This window comes from Tachypleus tridentatus, chromosome 11, assembly GCF_004210375.1.
Source record: "Tachypleus tridentatus isolate NWPU-2018 chromosome 11, ASM421037v1, whole genome shotgun sequence".
Taxonomy (NCBI): Eukaryota; Metazoa; Arthropoda; class Merostomata; order Xiphosura; family Limulidae; genus Tachypleus; species Tachypleus tridentatus.
In genome coordinates, this window is record NC_134835.1 from 85855061 (window position 1) to 85879588 (window position 24528).

Consider the following 24528-nt stretch of genomic DNA (forward strand, 5'->3'; position numbering starts at 1 on the left):
CTGTGTTGAAATCTTAATCTCTTCATACTTCAACTTTATGGGATTAGTTGCACTGATGATGTGGCCTTCCTGGAAAAATAATTACATATATCCCATGTAACAGAGAACTTAGATAAAGGGACCACTCCATAGGAAGAACATTGATGGGGTGGAACAGATAGTCTGAAAACATATGTAACACGGCATGCCAAGAGCGTGATGTTGTAGCTGTGAGTCCAGTATAAAAGGTTGAGCATGAGAAAACATAAGAAAAGTAGGAAAATCTGTTTGAAGAACCACTGAGAAGATACATTGAATGTTGTACTGCCAATCAAAAAAGTGAGAACTGTGCTGCATTGGAAGAGGAAGCTACCTGAGCTAGTATAGATGGCACAATGGAATTGGTAGAGGGTGGTCATGTGATCAGTACAAGGTGCTGTAATGATGCACTGTTCATGAGATTTACCAATGTCTAGAGGAAAGTGAAGGTCAAAATAGTTTATGTGGATGAGGAGGTAGTATTGTTTTGGAATTTATTAGTGTAATAAAGTTTTATTGTTCAGCCCATCCATACATTTTTTTGTTTTAATACAGTTTATTTCTCATAATTGTAAAAATATTAATTTTACAAACATTTATTTTTTTAACATAAAACATGATATAAAACACTTTTTCAAAATCTGAATAAAATTCATGTAACCTTTCATATAGAATAAAATCAAATATTAAACTAATCAAAAATCAACTAAAGGTAAAACTTGAAAGTATTTGGGGCAAAAGCAGTACTGTATAACAATTCAGTTAACCATGAATAAGGTCTTCTCCTACTTACACATTAAGGTCTAATAAAAGTGTTATTGATATGTGAAAACCTAATACTATGCATAAAAGTATTTCCAATTCTAAATTGAGGTGACAGTTCCAAATGTTTCTACTCATTTTCTTAAGAACTACCTTGATCAGGACCCGATTTTTATTTGTGAAACAAAATTAAAATTTATGTAGCTCACACTTTGAAATTATACATCATACACTTGCTTATTATGCAGAAAAAAAATTTTGTACTGTTTATGTTGCAAAATTTAAAAATTGTGAAACTTACAGATTAAAACAATAAGATTTAAGGGGAGTTTAGACATAATTAATACAATCCCACCAACATCAGAAAGTTACAGTTTTTATTCTTTCTGAAATAACAACACCAAGTACACTTTTAGAATTTAAAAGTTTTTTGACAGGTCATTAAATTCTGAGTGTGTGGTCAGCAAGCACAGCTAACCAAGTAACAGGCAAAATTATAACTAAGTCAAAAGTTATAAATCTGGTAACACTGACCTTGATTTGGCTTGCTACATCTAGAAATTCACTTTACTTATGCAGTCAACCAATTATTATGTGGTCATTTGTAAATAAGGTAAAAAAATGCCACAGCTGCATAATTGTGTTAAATTAAGGACCCTGCTTAATTTCACATACAAGATATGAAACTCATAATTATAACCACTGCTAAATTGAATCTGAGATACCCATAAACAAACAAGGCTGATCACTAAAAATATATATTTTATAGAAATTATTATACAATAAGCTTTAAACAGTTTTTAATTTTTCCAACCTGCTAACTACCTGAAAAACGATTCATAGGTATCAAAATTGTGGTGGGATATACATCATTATTCATGTCACACATTTGTTTGTTAGCTAAGTTAAAGATACTTAAAAATAACTTGTTTATCTAGAACAGTTTGTTTCTTATTTTTCAGCTTTTCTTTGAGCTCGTATAGTAAGCCTGTACACATAACTAATTAAATAAAATAATTAAAGATAATTCAAAATTTCCTACTCATTTTTGACAAAAATTTGTATTGCAATAGATAAATAACAAAGTCTTCTTAAAACACATTAAATTCATGTCCCTACAGAATAGCAGGCCATGTGCCTAAATTATTAGCTCTTCAAACTGAAATTATTAAGAAAAAAATTCCTTAAAATATAAACAAATTTAATGTAAAGGTACTTATTAACAGATAAAAGATATCAAAAACAGCTATTATGTACTCTCAAAAATTAGCATAACAACTATCAGCACAGCAAATAAAACAAACATTTAATGTATCTAAGAGAGCCTAAGCAATACAATGAGATTAGCTTTCTTATTTAATCCTGATAAATATGTTTACAGTGTTTCCATGAAATTACAAATCATAACCTATCATATCATATACATACTCTAAATGAAACTATTATAATAAGGGTTTACTTTTTTCTGAGACACAACAATATATTATAACTTTATCTTTCAAAATGAAACTGCATTAATATCAGCATATCTAAAACCAATTATTCAATATTATTTGTAAATGAACACTTAATTCAGGTAGATATTATAAAAGTAAACCTTTTCAATTATGCACCCTTTAATGTCACACCAGCATAACAAAATGAAACAAAAACAACCTATCTTTTTTCCTAAAGCTTTTAGTTAAAAAAAAAACAACCTTATTTCAATGGTTGCAGGTGTATCTAATATGTTTTTACACATACGGTTTTTTTTACTGTATAGAATTCTCGTGAAGCATCAGAGCCTTCAAAACCTACTCCCGACATTTTCACTCCACCAAATGGCATGTGAAGGTTTCGGATGAGCCAGGTATTACACCAAACAGTCCCCACCTTAACACAGTACAAATTAAATATAAAATATATATTCATTTCTTAATTTACACACACTTTTTATATAATGCATCTACTTGTCTTACCAATCCATTTCTTCTGAAGTATACCTACCAGTTTATCTTAGGAACTTAACTAACCCCCGAGTCTTTTTTTGCTTATAATTATATTATCTACTTTCCCATATTATGTTTTACCTGGCAATTAATTAAGTAAGCATTTACAACTAATCTTTATTAAAATGTAATTATTCATCCACATATTCAGTCCTCACAGAAAATGAATTTAGATATCTTTATGCTGTTTAAATTTTTTTTAGGAAAAAATGAAACAAGATTTTTGAGTAGCATTGGCAACATAGAAAATTAACTTCAGAAGATTAGAGCAGTAAACTGTGTACATTTAAGCTTCAGTAATGAAAATTTTAGTTCCCTTCTAAGCTATGTTCAGTCAAATGTTATTTTCTTGCTTCTGCTTGGTTATGTTAGACTCAACTCTCCCAATTTTCAGGTACAGCCATACACATTGTGAGTGCTCCAGAGCACAAGTACACATGCAAAAAAATGTTCAAGTGCAAAAAACCGAACATGACATGCATAAAATGATATAGAAAGAATAACCAACTGTTTTTTGTTAAGTAAACCAAAGACTAGATTAACCCAAATGCTTTTGGTGCCATTTTAAAATTTCTTTTCATGTATGGTACTGCATTGCATTCATAATTTAATTAAACCACTTTACTATCAAATATATGAAAATTAATTTGGAATTTTATGTTATATAAGTTTTAATTATTTTGTTTCAAAGGAAACCTTTCAAACAAATATTTAAACCAAAGTTTTTGTTTCATGGGATCCATGAGCCTTGAACAATCTCTCACTTTAGCACCATTTCTCTCTTACTACATTAGCTGATTTGTACAGGAGTTTGTAGATACTAATTACATGTTTGACCTAATTGAAACCTAAGATCCAATGTATGCAAGCTTGGTTGTCCAGGAAACAGATATTTACTTTCTCAATTCTTGATAGTTGCCATGCCTACCTTCTATACTTTACCTTGAGATCTACAATATACATGTAATTATTCGACACAAGTATATACAGTTGTTAGATTGGTTGATTTGGTGTTTTATGGCACAAAGCAGCCAGGCTATCTGTGCCAAACATCCAGTAAAAACTTAAAGTAAAATTAGGAAATTTATAAAAGGAAATTAAGGTAAAATAAAACAAAGTTAAAAATAGAGCATAAAACCAATGTTTACATTTAGTCTACAGCATTAAGAGAAGAACTACAATAATACAAGTTATAGAGGACTTTTTGAAGCATAACTGTATTTATCATAACTTGCCAGAAAGACTAACAGGAAAGAACAAAAACCACCATCAGTCACCTAAAGTTGGCCTTTCCAGTCCTGGTTTAGAGTTATTTGACATTATGGCCATTTTCAACATGTAAAGTAATAAAAGTTTTAAAACACTTTAAGCAAAATGTTAATAATAACTGCCAGGATGACTAACAGGTAGTTTGAACAGCAGCATTAGTCACTGAAGTTGGCCTATCCAGTCCTGGTTTCAAGTTTTTTTACTTTACAGCCATTTTCTAATTTCAAATCAAACTACAGGGTGTTTGGAAAGTCACTGTGCACTTATATATTTATTAATAGACATGTTTCAATATAGAATACAGGAGGTAAATATGAATGACAATTATAAACAATGTTGAAAGTGACCCCCGTTTACATCAATACAGGCTTGGATCCTTCTCATTTTGTTTCTAAACACCGCTATCAGTTGCTGGCTTGAAATAGACAGAATGAATGCTGAATAGACTGAATAACATATGATTACAAAACTGCACAGTGACTTTCCGAACACCCTGTAGATGGACACTGATTCTTAAAAGGGAATCACATTCAAAAAGGTCTATTGTATAAATTTAAAAAACTTAAATAGCACTAAAAAGATTAATGGCCTTTAAAAAAAACTAAAACATTTCCAAGGTAGACAGTGTCACCATCACCAATAACACTGTCTAGCATTATGGGCACACCTTGAGACAGAATATGGTTAAAATGGTGCCATTGTTAAGAGTCATAACAACAGCAAGAAAGTAAAATGCGACTCAAGTGTCACACAGACTACACATTTGTGCATCAGTTTCAGATAAAAGAAAGCGATGAGTTAAAAAACTGTGAGCAATGCATAGTCTAGTTAGAATAACTTCCTCATTCCAATCCTTATGGAAGCAAGAAGGACAAAGTCCAGTATAGGGTTTTATTTGGAAAAGCTTGTTGTCACATTGCTCATTCCAAGTTGACTACCAACTGGCATGGAGCCAAACCTTGAATACAGGACCATAGTCCAGGTATGGAACAGGCACAGCGGTGATAGTACCAGAGCAGATAGATTTAGTTGCGGAGTCGGCAAGTTTGTTCCCACGAATACCAACTTAGCACAGTATCCAGAAAATCTGGATAGAAGTAGATTTTAAAGATAATTGGGCCAGTTGGTTTTGAATATTGGTGAAAACAGGGTGTTAACTAACGTAAAGCGATTCCAGGGCCAGTAGAAAACTAAGCGAGTCAGTATAAATAGTGCAGTTTGAGTACTACTTAGCTTCTATGTGATCCAGGGCAAGAGAAATGGTGTACAGTTCAGCAGCAAACACAGAAGCTGTAGAAGAGATTTTGTGTGCAACCACTGAACCACAACAAACCATGGCAGAGCTCACACAGTCATCTGATTTCAAACCATCTGTATAAATAAGAGTGGAAGGATGGTTTGAAAGATTTTCAGCAAATAACTGACAGTATTTCCAATCAAGAGTGTCTGCTTTTCTCAGATGACTTACAAATAGGTCACATTTGGGGACTGTAAGAAGCCACGGTGGGATGAGCTGACCAGAGGATACAGCAATGTTATCCAAGAACAGACCCAATTCATCCAACTGCACCTGGATACAAAGGCCAAAAGGAGCAATGGTAGATCATCTGATCTGAAAAAGTATGGCCCACCAAGGAAGGTAAACACAATCCCAGGTGGGATGCTTTGGTAAGGAATGAAGTTTCAAAGCATATAGTAAAGACAATTTCAAATGGCAGAGGTGAAAGAAGATTCATGAGACTCTTATGTATAAGCTCTGAACTGGGGAAGTGCAGTGATCCATAGTCAAGTTTGGAACAAATAACAGCATGATATACAGTGCTGGTCAAAATCTTAAGGCCAATGAACACAAAGAAAAAATATGCATTTTGCATTGTTAGACTCAACCACTTATTTGAGTAGAGCTTCGAAAGATGAAAACAAGAGAAGGGAAAATAAAAATAAAAACCTTTATTAGTATTTAATAGGGAAAATGTGAACACTATGAAATTAGCCTAAATACTAGCTGGTGAAAAATTTAAGACCACACCAAAAAGAAATCCTAAACAGGGTAGGAAATGCCCAACAAGAGGTCTCAGTAGTGAGTTGCACAGCTGTCATAGCGAATAACTAAAAACAATTTGCTTTGGCATGGTTGATATAAGCATTTGCAGAAGGCTGGCTGGAATGTTATTCCAAGTGGTGAAGATGGCTTCATGAAGATCATGCACTGTTTGGAATTGACATCCATTTCTATAGACTTCTCATGCCATCCATCTCCAAACATTTTCAATGGGGTTCAGTTTGGGCGAACACGCCAGATGGTCCAAAAGAATCATATTATTCGCCATGAAAAAGTCCTTTGTCCTGCAGGCATTGTAGATTGCAGTGTTGTCCTGCTGAAAGATCCAGTCATTTAGAAGCGAGGGCCTTCAGTCAATAAGGATGCTCTCTCCAACATGCCATTGTAGCCAGCTGCTGTTTGATGCTCGTGTATAACCTGTAGCTCCATTGTTCCATGAAAGGAGAAAGCACCCCAGATCATGATGGAACCTCCTCCACTGTGTCATGTAGAAAATGTCTCTGGTGAGATATCCTTATTGTGCCAGTAACGTTGGAAGCCATCTGGACCATCCAGGTTAAATTTTATCCACTTTTCTACATCCTATGTTTGATGCTTCTCAGCAAAGCTTAACCGAGCTATTCTGTGGTGTGGAAGGAGTCGTGGTCTTTGAAGACCTTTACAGTTTTTAAAGCTTTTCTCTCGTAGATGTTGTCTTATTGTTTTTGAGCTGTATTCTGTGTCCGTAAGGGCCTTAATCTGGTTAGACGATTGGCTGGTTTCTTGCTGGACAACCTGTTGAATCCTCCTGCTCAACACTGGCGAAATTTTCTTGATCCGACCACTAAAAATTCTCGTTCCGTATCTCTCAGGGTCTTTCAAGAAATTTGCAACAGCAGTTTTTCTATGCCCAATCTCACTAGTGATGGCTAGTTGAGAGAGACCTTGCTTTTGCAACTCGATAATTCTGCCACGTTCAAACTCTGTCAACTTTTTAGCCTTTGCCATGTTTTTACCCAATGTAACACAGGAGATGTCAGTGGGAGATGTTGACAAAGCTAATGCTTGAACACAAATGACTAAATTTCGTTACGTGTTTACTAATTAACGCTTCATTTCAGAATGGTCTTAAACTTTTGTCCAGCTAGTATTTAGGCTAATTTCATAGTGTTCACATTTTCCCTATTAAATGCTAAAAAGGTTTTTATTTTTATTCTCCCTTTTCTTATTTTCATCTTTCGAAGCTCTACTCAAATAAGTGATTGAGTCTAACAATGCAAAATGCATATTTTTTTCTTTATGTTCATAAGCCTTAAGATTTTGGCCAGCAGTGTATCTTTAGCATAAAACATTTATCCACCACTTTCGTAGTCCTGTGGTCCCTGAGACAAAGTTCTTGGGGCTGATCTTTGACTATAAGCTAACCTATATACCACACATCAAGTAGCTATGGAGTTCAGGATCAGGGTGAATACCCTGTTGGTGGCAAAAGTGCATGCAAATGGTTTTAGAGAGAGAGAAGTTAAAGCTGTTTGTCGTGGTCTACTTCAGTAAACGATTGAGGGCAGTCTGTAGCTGCTGCTCAACATACCTCATGTTTGACGACTGACAGGAGATGTGAAAGCCATTGACATAGGCATTAATTTTTATACTGAAAAGTGGGACACTCAAAACACAGCCATGGGAGACTCCAAGTTCCTGTAGAAAAGAACAGGAAAGTGTCAAACCCACACGAACTTGGAATCTCCTGTCCATTAAAACATTTTTAATAAAAATGGGCAAGTGGCCACGCAAGCCATATATATGGAGGTCTCACAAAATGCCAAACCTTCATGTTGTATCATAAGCCTTCTCAATGTCAAAAAATACTGATACAAGATGTTGTTATTTGAGAAAGGCTTCTCTGATAGACGTTTCAAGTCGAATCAGGTGGTCCATGGTGAAGTGCTGTCATCAAAATCCACACTGGGTGGATGAGAAGAAGTTGTTTGATTCAAGGAACCAAATGAGACGAGCATTAACCATCCTCTCTAAGGTCTTACAGAGACAGCTCGTCAAAACAATTGGATGGTAGTTTGAAGGAATCTTGGGATCCTTCACAGGCTTAGAGAAAGGTAGGATGATAGCCTGGCACCAGGCATCAGAAAAAATATTCTCCTGCCAGATCCCATTAAAAACAAGCAGAAGAATAGTAAGAGATAAAGGAGATAGATAGTGTAGCATTTCATAGTGTACATCATCAGGTCCAACCCATGTACTGCCAGACCAATGAAGGGCCAGTTTGGGTTTCACCAGTGTAAAGAGATGATTATAGTCATAGAGACAATTAGCTCGAAAGGAAAGAGTTGTTTGCTCTGCGTGAGTCTTGATGGCTAAGAAGGTGAAGGAAGAAGCAGAAGTGCTAGATACCTGTCAAAAGCTTTCACCTAGAATATCAACTACTTCCTGACCATCAGTGAGCAAGATCGAGAAGGGAACGGAATTATACTGCCCACTGACCTTTCAAATCTTGTCCCATATGACTTTGGAACTGGTGGTAGAAGATATGCTGGTTGTGAACTTAATCCAAAATTCCTTCTGGCTTTGATGTCTTACCCACCGAGCTGGAAAGCAATGTGGTGTGAGAGTGTGGGATATCTGCGAAAAGTATCCCAGGCCCATTTTTTAGCCTTCTGTACCATGTGGCAGGCAGGATTCCATCATGGATGAGGATATTATGGAAAATGTGTTGAACTTACAGACAATGGCAGGATCAAGTTCTGTGAGAGCAGTGATAGAGGGCCAGCCAGTTTGCTTGATCCAGCTTCCACTGGGGCACGCAGGTGGGGTGGCATCAACCATGGCCAATCTCCCTCAAAATTATAGAAAAATTATCACTGCCTCATGGATTATTGTCAACCCTCCAAGGAAAACAGGAGAATAGTGAAGGGGAGCCAATTGAGAGATCAACAGCAGTAAAGGACTGACTAGGTACATGAAAATAAGTAGAAGAACCAGTACTGAAAAGAGAAAGGTTATGATCAGAGAGCATACACTCTACAGAGCGACCCCTCCTATCAATATCAGCACTTCCCTAGAGTGGATGATGTCCATTAAAGTCCTGCAGGATTAAAAAGGGAGATGGCAAGTATTCAAGAGCATCAAGGTCTGATTGATCATAGGTCTCTCCAGGCAACAGGTAGACAGAACAAACAGTAATGGTACGACCCAATGAAACACGGATGGCTACCGCCTTCAAGGGTGTGTCGAGTGGCAAAGACAGAATGGGCATATGCTGATCAACCAACAGTGCCACCCCTCCATGCACTCGTCCATCACACAACCTGTAATTTCTGTGCAAAGAAAACTGCCGAATGGTGACTGTATCGGCAGGTTTCAAAAAAGTTTCCTGTAAGGAGAGACATACAGGATTGTAGGAAGCAATCAGTGTTCTGATGTCATCCAGATTAGAATGTAAACCTTGACAGTTCCATTGTATCAAAGTGGCCATTTTTATTTACGTGTAAGTGAATTTGGTAGAGAAAGCTTCTGTTTATGACCACATCTTTTTTCTTTACTGTTTTTATTTGAGGGAGGTCTATCGACCTCCATGGATCCTGCTCCAGGTCAATTGGGCAGGTCTTTGCTGTTGGAAGAGGATTCCAGTGACTGAGGACGTGAATGAATGACTGTTTTGCATCATGGGGTGGGAGAAGATTTATCCAAGGAAATGCCTGTACCCAGAACCAATTGAAGTGGATCTTGGGGTTTGCTGGAATGTATGGAAGGAACAGAGATGGGTGTTGAAGTTGATTCATCAACCTTTTTAACCATGGAGGTCAAAAGACTTTTCATTTGTTTTGATAAAAATTCTTTTGAAGGGACAGAGATCCATCTGCACTCCGACTGTAGTTGTAGAACAAAGTGCAGCAGCACATGTCCAGGATGAAATGGTATACAGCAACTTGCGAGCCTCAGGATAAGTAATGTGATGAATCGTTTTCAAACATTGCACCTCTTTTTCTACCAACCATTTAGTGCAAGAACAAAAGTAGAACGGGTGAGATACATTGCAATTGATGCAATGAAGAGTCCATTTCACACTTGTAGACATCATGGTCCCTGCTACAACAATGAGCACACGTCAAGGAACTATGACATGACATCTTTGAGTGACTGAGCTGCTGACCCTGGAAACATCAGAGAGGGTTTGGAATGTATGGCCGTACTCTGCAATTAAGATAACCTGCCTTAATGATGGCAGGTGGATGTGGTGATGTAACTGTAAGAATGAGGACACTGGTCAGCATCATAATTCCATCTTTGCGAGTGGAAATACGCCTCACTGCAGAAACTTCTCAAGTGGAGAAACTAGCAGAAATCTCCGACTCTGGAACGTTCTTCAAATCCCTCTCAACAATAACTCCTCATGACGAATTCAAAGTAGCAAGAGCAAGTGTAACCTCAATAGGTATATCCCCATTTGCCTTTGAATGCATAGGAGTTCACTGTGTTGAGATGTAGATGTTTCCACCAATATGACACCTGGTTGAAGCTTCTTTACTGACTTTGGAGAGCGAGCAAGTCCTTCTAGTCCTTTCTGAATGTAAAAGGGAGGCATCTGACTGAAAGTGAATGCAATACAAGAAAATGAGAATGCTGCTCAGAATCTTCAAGACGTGGTCATTTACCTATATACTTTTTCCACAATTTTATTAAGATTTTTAATTGGAGTATCCGTAATGAAAAGAGGAAAGTTTCGGTGCCCACTGACCATACCCTCCATGGAGCCCTACGAGGGGACGTAGTACAATATCAAACAAGAACACTGCAGCAACATCAGGATTTTGTGAGCCACTATATCCAAACACCAGCATCAGATACAATGGCCACAACACCTGTTGAGAACATCCAACAGTGGTACTTGGCTGACCCTAGCCCAAGTGGACCCGCCAACTGACCCAAGGGGAGCTGCCCCAAGGCTGCCCGTCTACAGGAATTCAAGGCCAAAGTGGTGTGTTAGGGCTGGACTCCTCAACCACCAGGATCCTCTCCTCCCCTTCACGAGTCACCATGCACAGCAAACATGTGGGTGGATGTTTAGAACCCAGAATAGTTGTTAGAAAGAGCTCAGTTTATATTGTACTTTACCAACACTTCACTTGAAATTGATGCACATGTAACTGCCTTTCATACTGCTGTTTGCTTGACTAACTACAGCATATACAGTGGTTCCTTGCTTAAGTATGCTATAGTTAGAGAAACAGTTAAATTGAATTGAGATTTTACTTTAATACTTTAAATAATTATGTTAAATTTGTTTTAAAAATCATATAAACAGTTTTATGATTTTTTTTTTATAAGTTTAACTTATCAGCTGAATGGTGGAAGGCTATATTTAAGATGGTGTGTGTGTGTGTGTGTGTGTGTGTGTGTGTGTGTGTGTGTGTGTGTGTGTGTGTGTGTGTGTGTAAATGCAATCTTGTTTGAACAATGTTTATCTGTACAGAATCTGTTAAAATACCTTTGTTAAGTCCTGAAGGGATCACTTAATGTATGGGTATACATGATAACATATGAAGAATTTTACAGGAAAATTAAAAATAAACCTTAAGTGAAAAGATAAAAACTTGAAATTATGTAATACGAAAAATACGACTGATCTATCGCATTTTTACAAAAAGTTGAAAGGTATGTACATATTGCCACAATGGCATCCTCTCTTTCTTTCAAGACAAACCTCTATTCTGGTAACTTGACTCTTTAGACTATTTAAAATTTCATATTTTTAGACCCAAATATAACTTACTTCCTTTAGTTGATAAATTATAATGGATTTCTATATATTGATACAGTAATTTTTTATTTATTTTTAAGATAATTTTTTGCTTTACTTCTCTATTTACTATGTTTTAAGAAAATAAGTTTAAGAGCTTGTTTACAAATAGTAATAATCTATATACATATATAATGTATAATAATTAAAATGTGACAAGATACTAGTTCACTACAGCATAGCCAAGTTAGGTCAACTTATAAAGACTAAAGATCAGTTTTATATAACTGGATACTGTAACATAAGGGCATGTCTGCCATTTCAATACAAGTTCTGTAATGTTAGTCAGGCACAACTGGAAAGTCAATATAATAAAAACAATATATATATAAAAATGTATCATAATTTAGACTAAACATTTGTATTTTCTGTGTTATAATCTAGTCATTCTAGAATGAAAAGGCTACCTATATTTATTTTCTTATTCTTTATGTCAGTCAAATTTACAGACCCCATATAATTGGGGAAGAAAAAACAAAGTGTTACTACAAACAAACATTTGAAATACATTTAGGAAGTTTTAGAAATTACACAAATAAAATAATATTTTTTTTGGAAAGAAGAAAACTTTTTATACCACAACATGAAAATCATTTTGAACTTAGACTAATACTAAAATAGACTTGATATTTTCACAAACAAATCTTTAGTAAAAATACTTCACTAAAAAATCTAATTTTTTGTGTACAAAAAAAACTTGTAATCTTTACTAAAAGTCTACCAAATTTTGTGAAGGTCAATGTACTGCATCAGTAGTTACAGTACAAATACTTAACTAGTGCATATTATACACCAAGCTCATTACAAAAGGATTAACTAATTAGTGAGATTAGTTACCACACTTATAATGCCCCATAGTTAAGGTGCAGTGTGTATTTAAGTGGCATAAACTGACTCAATTGAAGCTGAAACCTTTTAATTCACTGCTTATTATGTTAACTTTTTGTACATGTAGTTTTATACATCATTTGCCAGATTTTGACCAAATTTTGAGTTAATATTGCTTTGTGACATTTTTTTACATAATTATAACTGTTTTAAAAGTACTTCACTTCAAAAGAAAACAAACAAACAAAAATAACTTAAGCTCTATTTGTCAGCTTTCTAAATTAGATAATATACAAAATGAGTCTTAAATTACATGTAATATGAATATTATTATTTAATTAATTTATTGATCTCAACACACTCCATTAACCAGTAAATGTATGAATTATGTTGTTTCACAAGTTATGTATTCACACATTTTAATAATCACTGGGATACTTTTATTATTTAGTTAGACAGAATACAATATTACAAAATAACATTCAACAGTAGTTGTAATAATAAATGTTCTTATTTCATTCTGATTTATTATTTCAATGGAATGAAACTTAGTACTAAAGGGTTAATGTAATCTAATTAATTACCTCCATTTCCTGAGCCAAACGATAAATTCGCGAGACATCTTTCGACCAAACACTGGCACATAATCCATATTGAACATTATTAGCTCGTGATATAACTTCCTCTTCAGTATCAAATGGAACAACACAAGTTACAGGTCCAAATATTTCCTCTTGCATACAAAACGACATATCTGGAAGGTTTGTCAATACAGTAGCAGATATGAAGTATCCCTAAAGAAAAATATCGAACTAATTATGATAACTATTCAAGTGTTTATTTATCTTTAATTTTTTTAATTTTTGGTATCATTATAAAGCAAATTTATCATTTTGCATATGTAAAAATAAGATTCTAGATCATAAATAAACTTGATGACAAATTCACTATACCTCGTAATAAGCATGAATTGTTAATAATTGTCAGTTACATTATATGAAAATAAATAATTAATTACACAGATAAACATTCCACCAGGCAATTTCATCAGAAAAAGCTGCAATAAAAGTGGGGAGGATTGAAAAAAATTAATTAAAAGCAAGTTTATTTTTTGTCTAGAAAACTTTGCCTTGTTCCATAAAGCAAACAAAACAAACATCAAATATTTTTATGTTTTACCCATTTGGAAAAATAAGTTCTGGAATACTATGTTATTGCACATTATCATGTCTACTTCTTTAGATTAACATTATCAATAATAGGATACTGGCAAGAACTTTCTTCACTTTGTCACTGATGACATGAAAGGATTTGGAGATTAAAATCATGTACTATTTAGGTATAAAAAGACAAAAATAAAAGCAATAATACAGAATTTCTTAAAGAAACCCACAAAACTAAATAGTAGAAGTGCTGGATGACCCATCAAAATAGAAATAATTTAAACTAACATTCTGATTCTCTGGAGGAAGATCCAACTCCACATCCAATCCACCACATAAAAAGGTTGCTCCTTCCTTCTCTGCAACTTTTAAATAGTTTTTAACTTTCTCCATATGCTGTTTGCTTATTAATGGTCCCATCCAAGTATCAGGTGCTGAGGGTGCACCAACTTTGATTTTTCTGCAAGACAAATTAGAATACTCACAATAAACTATGTTTCTGAACATGAGCTGTTAGAAAAACTTTCTATTGTTCAATATATTTGTCTACAGGATATATAAGGTAAGCATGTAACCATCATATCACACAAACTTATCCATAAAGTGAAATTATCACTGCAGCTGGCAAATTAAAAGTTGTAGTTGATAATGGACAATATACTGAATGTCAAAATATGATCCTTATTGATAAATTCTTCAAATTTTACAAAAAGGTATAATGTTACAATTAAAATTAAAAAAATAATAATATACAAATATTACTTCATCCAAAATGAAAACTTACTTAATTGTTTCTTTTACAAATTCCTGTACAAAAACCTCAAACACTGATCTCTGAACATATATTCTGCTTGTACACAAACACACCTCACCCTGGTTCAAAAAACTTGCTCTGAAAAAATAATGGAAAATATTGCAGAAAACTCAAGGTAATCCAGTTTTGTCTGCAATGGTTTACTTCACCACTATAAAAATATAAATAGATTAAAAATTATGAGAATTCACAGTTTATGAAAAAAAAAAATTATTATTTAACTTAGGATGTATGTCAGCAGGTTTTAAAATTTAGTTATTATATTTTCTTATAATTTTCTTGTGTATTTAGTGTATCAAAATATTAATTGTTCTTCTCATTAGAATTAATTCATTTTGTTACTTCCAGTTTCTTTTTAAATTGTGCTTAATATATTTACATTTCAAAATTATTCCTTTTTTGTTAAAAGTGTTATTAGGAAGAAGAAACTATTCTATTTAACTATCTTATGATTATTTGCATGCACTAAAAATCCAGCAATCTACAAAACAATAACTAACACATGAAATTGTAATTATTTCTTATTTATTGGTCTACGAACACAGTAACACTTGATTGAATGTTGATACATTATTGTTTCTACTACTAATAGTGTTTTAAGCAGAACACTTTAATATAGTAAAAGATTTACCAAATTTTAGTGCTGTTATATATTAAAACTAAAACTACCTTACAGTCTTGTTAATAATTGTTCTTTAACTTAGTACTAAAAAATTTAGTAAATAATTTTAGTTCTGAAATTATCACAGTTGTTTTGATTGTCTTGTACATGTAATCATGATCATACCAAATTGTTCAGATCAATTTTAAGCATTTTTTAAGGACTTTCTAACTGCACTTGCACTCCAATCATTGGTAAACTAAAACAAAAAGCGCACATTAAAAGCACGCCCTTCTTTTATACCTCTATCTGTTTTGCATCATTGTAGCAACTGCTAATAATGCGACTACTCTCTACCCTTGTAGCACAATCTTCACTTAAAAGAATTGGTATATAACAACCCAAATATACCAGAAACCGAGTGAGAAAGGTAAGTACCTTACAGAAATACACTTTTGGTGTTATAAAATGTTAACTTCTGAAATAGTACTACCTTTACACCCCATATCTAGTCCCACAATGGAAAAGGTGTTATCAGAAGTGCTCAACACAGAGTGGATTAAATGAAGTATAGTGCACAGGGAAGAAGACAGATGAGAGGATAAACACAAATATATAGGTTTTCAAGTCTCAGCTAAATGTATACACTGCTAAAGCTGGAGAATGCAAAACAGGATACCAAAAACGAGAGTGTTTTGTATTCTGATGGATGGTAAAATCACCCAAGGGAGGCATACCCAACTGAGAGCAAAGCCATTGAAAGACTTGTGGATTGAAGGAACAGTCTGCATAGAAAATCCTGTCAAGACCAAATAACTGATCTGAGACCAGGCTAAGTGCACCAAGAATAAGTCAAACCTGTAGATGAATCTACTGGCTATGTGCCAAATACAAAATATTCAACAGCTTTCTCAACAATCCTTTGCTCTATAGGAATTGGTAAATTTTTTAAAAGTACATTAGTCATTTACACTCCTATACTTTTTTTTGCAAAAGGGTTAAGCTAGTTTACAACAGCTTGTGCTGACAGACAGGCAACTACATCTTTTATATACAGATAGACATTAGTATTATACACACATACACAAGACACATTACAACACACAAAAATGTAGATCATACAAATGTTTAATTTGAATGAATATTTAATTCTTCCCACATGGGCTCGGTCAATTTAACCAACCACGTGATTTCTTTGTACTTGTTTAAAGTCTTCATAGATTTCATGTTTCTAACTTTCGATATTGTTTGTATATCTTCATAAAATGTGGCAGCCTTTCAGTTAACACAAGTCCTTCACAAAAAAAAAATCCTATTTTTAGTGAAGCATTTTTAATAAACTAAAATAAAAATTTATCCATAAATATACTAAGTATTTATTTTGAATAGTCTGTGTGCAAAATAAATTTCATGTTAAGATTAAAAATACTTTCTTCATCTTAAAATTGTCAAATTTCTTTTTAGTCATTCCTAAAACCTCCTAAAGACATTTCAAACTTTTGTCAGTAAAACTTCATTTTTATGTACCCTATCTCTATACAGGATCAGATAATTGGACTGACTTCATAATCAACAAAAATAAGAATTGAGTAAATCTAAGATTATCCTTATTTTTATTTTCTAGAATGACTTCAAATTGTAACATGAAATTACCTTTGTTTATTCTAAGTAGCTTTAAACTTGTAACAGCATACATATATGTATAATTAAATTTTACTGTTTTACTGCCCTTTAAACCATGTCTTACTACCATCCTTTCCATTATAAGTTGTACACAATCAGGGAATGTACAGCTCACATTACATTATCGAATTACGTTACCCAAGAGCAACTATGAACTACCTGTGTACATGCCTTTTGAAACATTTTTATTATATTATTATTACCATTTATTTTACCTGATCTAATCTTAACTAACCTACAAAGATCCATATTTTTACATTTTAGTTACTTCTATAATAATAAATAAAGTATAGACATGAAAAACAAGAAATAAAATACTTATCAAATCTTTTTTCTTGCTTTCTGTTTTCGAACAGAGTTAACCCTAATTTCTTTACACTGCTCATAATATTGCAATTAGTAATTTTTATTTAATTACATAATGCACAAAAACATAGTAATAACATGTAAAAAGGAGACAATTTCTCCTAACTGTCAAAATATTTTCTGGTTTTCTAACTATGCAAAAAGAGCCATTATAAATTCATCCAAGCAGTTGCTAACTTTCCCATGGGTACGAAGCTTGTACTCCGAGAAAAATAAATGATTATCTATTCAGAACATGATGTTATACAATATGTTATTTGACAGATGAAAACCTTGGCCTTCTATTGATTATAGGTGATATATGATCAAACGTAAGAGAGAACTATTAAAAAATCCTGAAAGAGAGAATGTGACAAGTGGGTGTGTAACCAAACAAAACTGAAAGTTATAAAAATTATGATTTGCCTAAGCAATGACAATTTTATAGTGAGTACTCTAAATTTAATTTCATAGTTACTGGAATGATGATGGATAAAATAAAGAAGATATTTAGATAAAATGTGTCGTGTTTTTCACCAGAAGAAATTTAAGATTTTTTGAAATATCGCCTTCTAGAAATAAGAATGTAAAACTTGTAGACTATTGAAATATGGATTATTAGCAAAATTTTATGCTATACTAATTGGTATAACATAAACAAAAAGTAGTTTAGTAAAATATGAATGTAAAATACTAAAACCTTGTGTCATGCAATAAAGCACACCTGTGGCAATGGGGTTAACAGACAGCCTAAACAGAGATGGACCATGAAAATATGAAAATGTTCAATCTTAACCCCTCAAAGGATATAAAACTTATAAAATTAATTTGCAATTAATTCATAACTTAGTTATGTTCTTTCATTCAATGATGCTTCTGACAATGAATTAAGAATGTGTTTATACCCTATAATCATTACTTTTGACTGAGTTAAATAAACAATAAAATAATGCAATGGAATGAGATAAACAATAACCAGCATACAAGAATATCAACATAGTCCACTTATTACCAACTTCTATTTATTTCATAAAATTATTTTTAAAAGTTTTGAGGAAAGAAGTGGGAAAATAATGACAGTTTCTTTAATATAGCATTTTCTAAAATTTCAAAAATCAATTATTAGTTCAAGCTATTATTTTTCTATACCATTAACAACAAATATATATTGTAAAAAAAACATTTAGAAATTTCACCTAACTTAAGCTTTTCTTCATTAAAACGTAATGAACACCAAATGAGAGGCAATGTAGACATGCTTAATTTAAGACTAAAAAACTAGGTGCAGGTAACAAATATTCTGAAATATTTATATAAAACTATTTTTGGAAATGGATACCTCATAATTAAATAGCACTATACCTGATAAGAGTAGGAATGCATTTTTCTAAATCTGCATCTTCAAAGACGATAGCTGCATTTTTACCTCCCATCTATAGTAATACATGAAATAAACCTTTTCATTTGATATTCACTGTAACCTAAGTATTTCACTCTTTTACAAGTAAATCAGTTCTATCAGGTCATCCCTTACGTAATGTCCAACTTTAGGTTCAGAAAAAGAGAAAGGATTTCAAACACTTTTAATGTTATTTAATCAAAAATGTATGTTCCATTATTATTAATTACTTCCTGCCAATGATTCACAAGCTTCTGAATGCCACTTCTATAAAATTCTTGGAGTTTGGTGGAAAAGAATGTAGAGAGGGTAGTTTTGACATCTTCATGTGTTCCAAACTCTTTACCATCAAGATAGTTCTGCAAACTTCAGAATAAATGATGGGTCTGGATAACAAGGAGGATGTCGAAGTTTTTCCCAGTCTAGCTCTTCAATCTTTGCAGATGTGGTCCTTGCTGTATGGGGCCATGCATTATGTAACACAACACCTTTACACTTGATCAAAGCAGGCCTCTTTTCTTTTAGTGTGACATTCAAGCACTCTAACTGTTGACAACAGAAGTCTGACGTAATTGTTACATTGAGTAGCAGCAGCTCAAAGTGGATCACACAAACAATACCCCACCAAAAGCTTAACAAAACTTTCCTAGGGTGGAATTTCTTTCGAGCTGTGCGTTAGCCAGTTTCTCTGCACTGAGCCATTGTCTACAGTGCTTGGCACTTTTATAAAATATCCATTTTTCATCTCCAGTCACTAATCTGTCCAAAAAAGGTGAGTTATGCTCACAAGAGTGCAGAGAAATGCAAATGTCCACTCTTGCTCTAAGGTTAGCTTCTGTCAAATCATGGGGGACCCATTTTCCAAGTTTTGATACCTTTCCAAGCTGTTGCAGGTAACTGTAAATGGTTGAATAGAGCTTCTGTGCTAGTTATTCAACTGTTACAGCACAATCTTCATCAAGTGCAGCCAGCAGCAAATCATCCTCAAACTCAACAAGACAACCTGAGCGTGGCACATCACTTAAGCTGTAGTCACCTGATCTGAACTTCTGAGACCACCTTTGACATTTTCTTTCATTGAGAAACTCCACACCATAAAAACCTTGAATGTTTTGTGTAGTTTCTGCTGCACTATTGTCTTTTTAAACTCATAAAGCATTATATGGCTTATGTGCTCCTCAGACACATCCATCTTCATAAGGGTTTATTTGATTATTGATCTGAAAAATTGGAGTTAGGTTAGTTTCTGTTATTTGTCTGAACATTTTTATACACGTCCTACTACATATTTTAGTCATTAAAGCCTTCTACAAAGACATAAATGATGATGCACTTTCTGTATTAAATTTTTGGACTCATGGGATGACCTGATACATGTATTCACTAATCACTGTGTAATATTCTTTATCTTACGAAAAAGTAAATTTGGTATTTTGCTATATGAGAGTGCATAAAATCTTGCTCTGCACTTGAGAGTTGTTGGTTCTTTATAAGAGCAATAGTCCAATCCCACTACTGGTTTAAAGTACCCAAAAAATTAGCAACAGGTGCTGTTGACTGACTATCTGCTTTTCCTCTAGTCTATTCGATTAAAAGCTAGATAAGACTAGTACAAGTGTTTCTCTTGTAGATTTTCACACATTTCTAAACAAACAGTTTTCACACCTTTGAAGATTATTTGGTTTTGAAATAACTTTTTAATAATCACTCATCATTACTTCTCTGTAATGATTAAGCTTTATTCATTTATTTTCGGTAATGACGTGATGTGTGTCAACTTTTAGAAGTCTGTTTTATGCACTTTACACTTTTACAACCCTATCTGTCTTAAAACTGTGCTACATTTAACATTGCTAGTAACTTTGTGATACGTTCTATACAATGTGATAAATGTTTTAAATAACTGTGCACAACAGTACCAGATTATTCTTAAAACCTCATAAATCCTTCTTTTATGTATGTTTTATATTGACAATTTTTCTTAAGGAGAGCAATCATGCACCCTCCACAAAAGGAGTAAAAGTTCTTATTACTGATCAGCTCAGTAATGATAAATAAAGCAATGGTCTTACTCATTCTGCTGATTAGCTGCTGAATTATCATGTGCATGGTCCTACTAAAATCATAGAGGATAAGCACAAATAACTCAGATATTCTAGGAAAAATAAAAGACAATGTAAGTTGTCTGAAATAAATTCACAAGCAATATTTAATTGTTTCAATCAAGAAATTTTGAACTTGTTTTGAACTTTGCACAAAGCTACACGAGGGCTACCTGCACTAGTCATCCCTAATTTAGCAGTGTAAGACAAGAGGGAAGGCAGCTAATCACCACCACCCACCACCAACTCTTGGGCTACTCTTTTACCAAAAATAGTGGGATTGATCACCACATTATAACATCCCACTGCTGAAAGGGTGAACATGTAAGGTGTGAAGAGAATTCAAACCCACGACCCTCAGATTACAAGTCGACTGCCTAAGCCACGCCAAGACCCAGACCATTTTAGTGTTTGAAAACTTCTTTCTCTCTTTATAAAATAAGATAGACAGAAACAGGTTACATTGTACCCACTGTTTTCCACTGAAAGTTTAAGTAAGGAATTAATTTATAGTAAAATCTGTAAGTATTCTTTAAATCCTAATAATGAAACAATACCCAAAAACACATGAATTTTAATTAAATCTATATGTCAGAATTAGGCTTAATCAATGTCTTTTGTTTTAGGTTACCCTGACACTACTGAAGATAGAAATTATTTTCAGGAATAAGTATGATCAGAATGGATTAGAAAAGCAAATAAAGTCTTTTGTAATGTAATATGTTTATCAATTATTTTTTACTAAACATATTTACAGAATAAGCTTTCATATATATAACTGACTTAATTAGGTGTTTTACTCAAACCAGTAAATTGAAAAAAACTAGATAAATACACCCAACAATACATGAATTTGATTCTGCCGTTTCTAAGTCATTGAAAAAAAAATCATTTTTCTGAAGAATGCTCTAGATAGAACATTCAATATGTTTAATATTTTTAAAATAATGCTATTTGTGATTCAAATGTTTTTACATATGCATGTAAATTTTAATTACATTCAAACTGCAACAGATGCATCAAAGTGGTATTAGGTCCCTAAGAATAATTTTTTTATGCTATCAATTTGCAGAGACATCTAAAAATCCAAACTGAAGAAAAAACACATCTGATTTTTAGATGAACATCTAACAGCAAAACATATTTAGAAAATCTCTTTGATTGTGCTAATAAGGAATAAATACGGTAAAAAAATAAAACATAGCTCAAAGATAACACAATAAAAGTTTAGTTATTTCTGTTCATACCTCCAATGAAAGTTTTTTCATGTAAGGAGCAGTTATCTGTGAAATCCGTTTGCCAGTTATAGTGCTTCCAGTAAATGAAATAGCTTTTACATTTGGATGTTTTGCCAAAAGCTCACCAACAGTAGATCCATATCCAAACACCATATTCACCACACCAGGAGGTAAACCTAAAAAGCAGGTAGTGAGGAGATTATACATATGAAACAGGTAAAGTGATTTACCAACAACGTGTTTAAAGTGTACATGCATATAAATATATACATCTCTTGTGTGATCAAAATATGAACACAATTACCCTACTGTATGCAGATTTATTAACGAGTATGAAACCATTACTGCTTATTTAAATCAAAATCAATACATACAAAAAAGTAACAAAAATTTACCCTCATTAAGTTTAAGGTTTCTTTCCTAAATTGCTGATAAAAATCTATTTTCCCCTGTGACATGATATAAAATATAAAATGTTTTTAAACTTACTTTGCAAAAGATAAGTAGATAAAGTTAAATGTACATAGGCATGATCATATAATTGTAGTTCCATAAAGTAAGTTCAAACTATCCGTATGTCACATGATGTAGTAATAATGCACAGTTCTAATAATTATTAAGTAATACTGAGAGCAATTAAATCTTAAAATTAGCTGAGTACAAAGAATCAAGACTAGTCCTAAACAAAAAGAGAAATATCACTGTTAGTTCACACATTATACAACAGGTTTAAAAAATGTCATAATATTTAACAACAAAGTTATCCAATAGTTATAAACTTTGGTTACTTATCTATTAAACTTGAGAAACTTTTGTGTGCTACATCTTAGCATGGCCTCTTATTAAGTTCTTGATATTGGTGACCTGCATAAAATACCAGCTTAATCATGGTATGGATGAGAGGAACTTATTCTCTTTCCTCTTAAATTCATTGGATTAATCAATAAAAACTTCTTTTAGTAGAGTTTCACTACATATGTTATTTCAAGTAGTTGTTATTCACTACTAACACTGAATGATTCTATGGAAGCACCATAGTTACCTTGTGTTTTAAGAAGTATCATAAAACAACAGGCTGTACTGTGTGAAATGTGAAACACAGTTAGAATATAATAGGTAGAAAAATTAATGAAGGATATGTTATTTGCACACTGACCAAAGTTTATATTTGGACAACTCCCTGGGATTCAAAGGCATTAGCAAAACAAATCCAGAAACTGCAGGCACTGTATTATCTCATTTCACAGGTTTACTCAAAACAGTGTTAAACAACATAACTGCACAATACATCACCTTAAACACAAATTTACAGAAAATGAAACCAATGCAGATTCAGAAACAGTATTGAAAATCATGTTCAGTGAAAGCACAGTATGAAGTTCTTTACACAAGTTTATTAATTAACACTCACCTTGGTTTTTGGTGCTTTCAGCCCTTTTTATGTGCTTGAAGTAAGAAATCTCCAAATGAACAGTTCATGAAATGCGAGTGTGCAATATATCCTTCTGCATTTTTGTCTTTAAAGATGATTCTTTACTTCATATGTTTAATGTGAAATTGTAACAATTCTGTAATGGGACAGGTTATTTAATACAAGCCATAGAAACAGTTGTAGGGAATGGTGAATAAAACTGATCTGCATGTCTGCATAGTGGTTTTCCTGGGAGGTCTGTTCAACTAATAATTGTTTTGAATATTATTAGTGTAATCATTCCATCATGCTGAACATTATTTGCAACTTTTATCATCTGATACAAGGTAAACATGCATATTTACCTTCTTTTTTTTTTTTTTAACAGTATCATTAACCATACTTGATATTAGAATGTTTGTTTTCAGTGCTGCATACCATGTCACTGCTATATTTTCAGTCATCTAATGTTCTGATAATGTATACAAAATTTAAACTGTATGCTTATATGTAATTAAGTTCCATAATATATATATATTATTTTAAATTAATATTTTTTTTTATTGAGATATGGTGATTAAGCCATAAATTTAAGGGCTTATCATTCTAAAATTCAGTTTTATCCCTGTAGTGGGGCAAACTGCAGGTAGCACAGTGTAGAACTATGTATTTAAAAAAACACAATTTAGACGTCATTATTTCAATAATCAAACTAAACTGTTAAAGCATTTTCACAGTGCTACAATAACTGTAATTTTTTCTGATAAATTAAAAATTAATGAAAAAGAAAAATGTTATTGGTTAAAAATAATAATAGCTAAATTATAAGAATTATCATGACAAGAGAATAGCTCAAGTGGATTTTCTAATCAAATTTATACATCAAGAAAAACTTGATACAGTTGATATACAATATAGAATGTGTATGTTGTAGAAGTAGTTAAATAGCATAATTTTTGTAACCTGGTTATGTTGTTTAATGAAAACCAGTCATAAGTGCACACTCTTAAGTTTATTCTACAGTTATGCTGGTTATAATATTTACATACAA

The 24528-nt window shown here is 33.0% G+C and overlaps 1 protein-coding gene across 1 annotated transcript in view; it reads right to left on the bottom strand.

Annotated features, from left to right (window-relative positions):
* Positions 1 to 554: 554 nt before the first annotated feature.
* LOC143232670 (2-aminomuconic semialdehyde dehydrogenase-like) overlaps positions 555 to 24528 on the bottom strand; it is a 42268-nt gene continuing 18294 nt past the window's right edge. Inside the window, exons 5-10 of the mRNA XM_076468370.1 lie at positions 22076 to 22242; positions 18690 to 18760; positions 14669 to 14776; positions 14173 to 14344; positions 13306 to 13515; positions 555 to 2652 (exon numbers count right to left, since the gene is read on the bottom strand). Of these exons, the coding sequence (XP_076324485.1) occupies positions 2503 to 2652; positions 13306 to 13515; positions 14173 to 14344; positions 14669 to 14776; positions 18690 to 18760; positions 22076 to 22242 (878 nt within the window). The 3' untranslated portion in view covers positions 555 to 2502. The remainder of the gene's footprint in view (positions 2653 to 13305; positions 13516 to 14172; positions 14345 to 14668; positions 14777 to 18689; positions 18761 to 22075; positions 22243 to 24528) is intronic.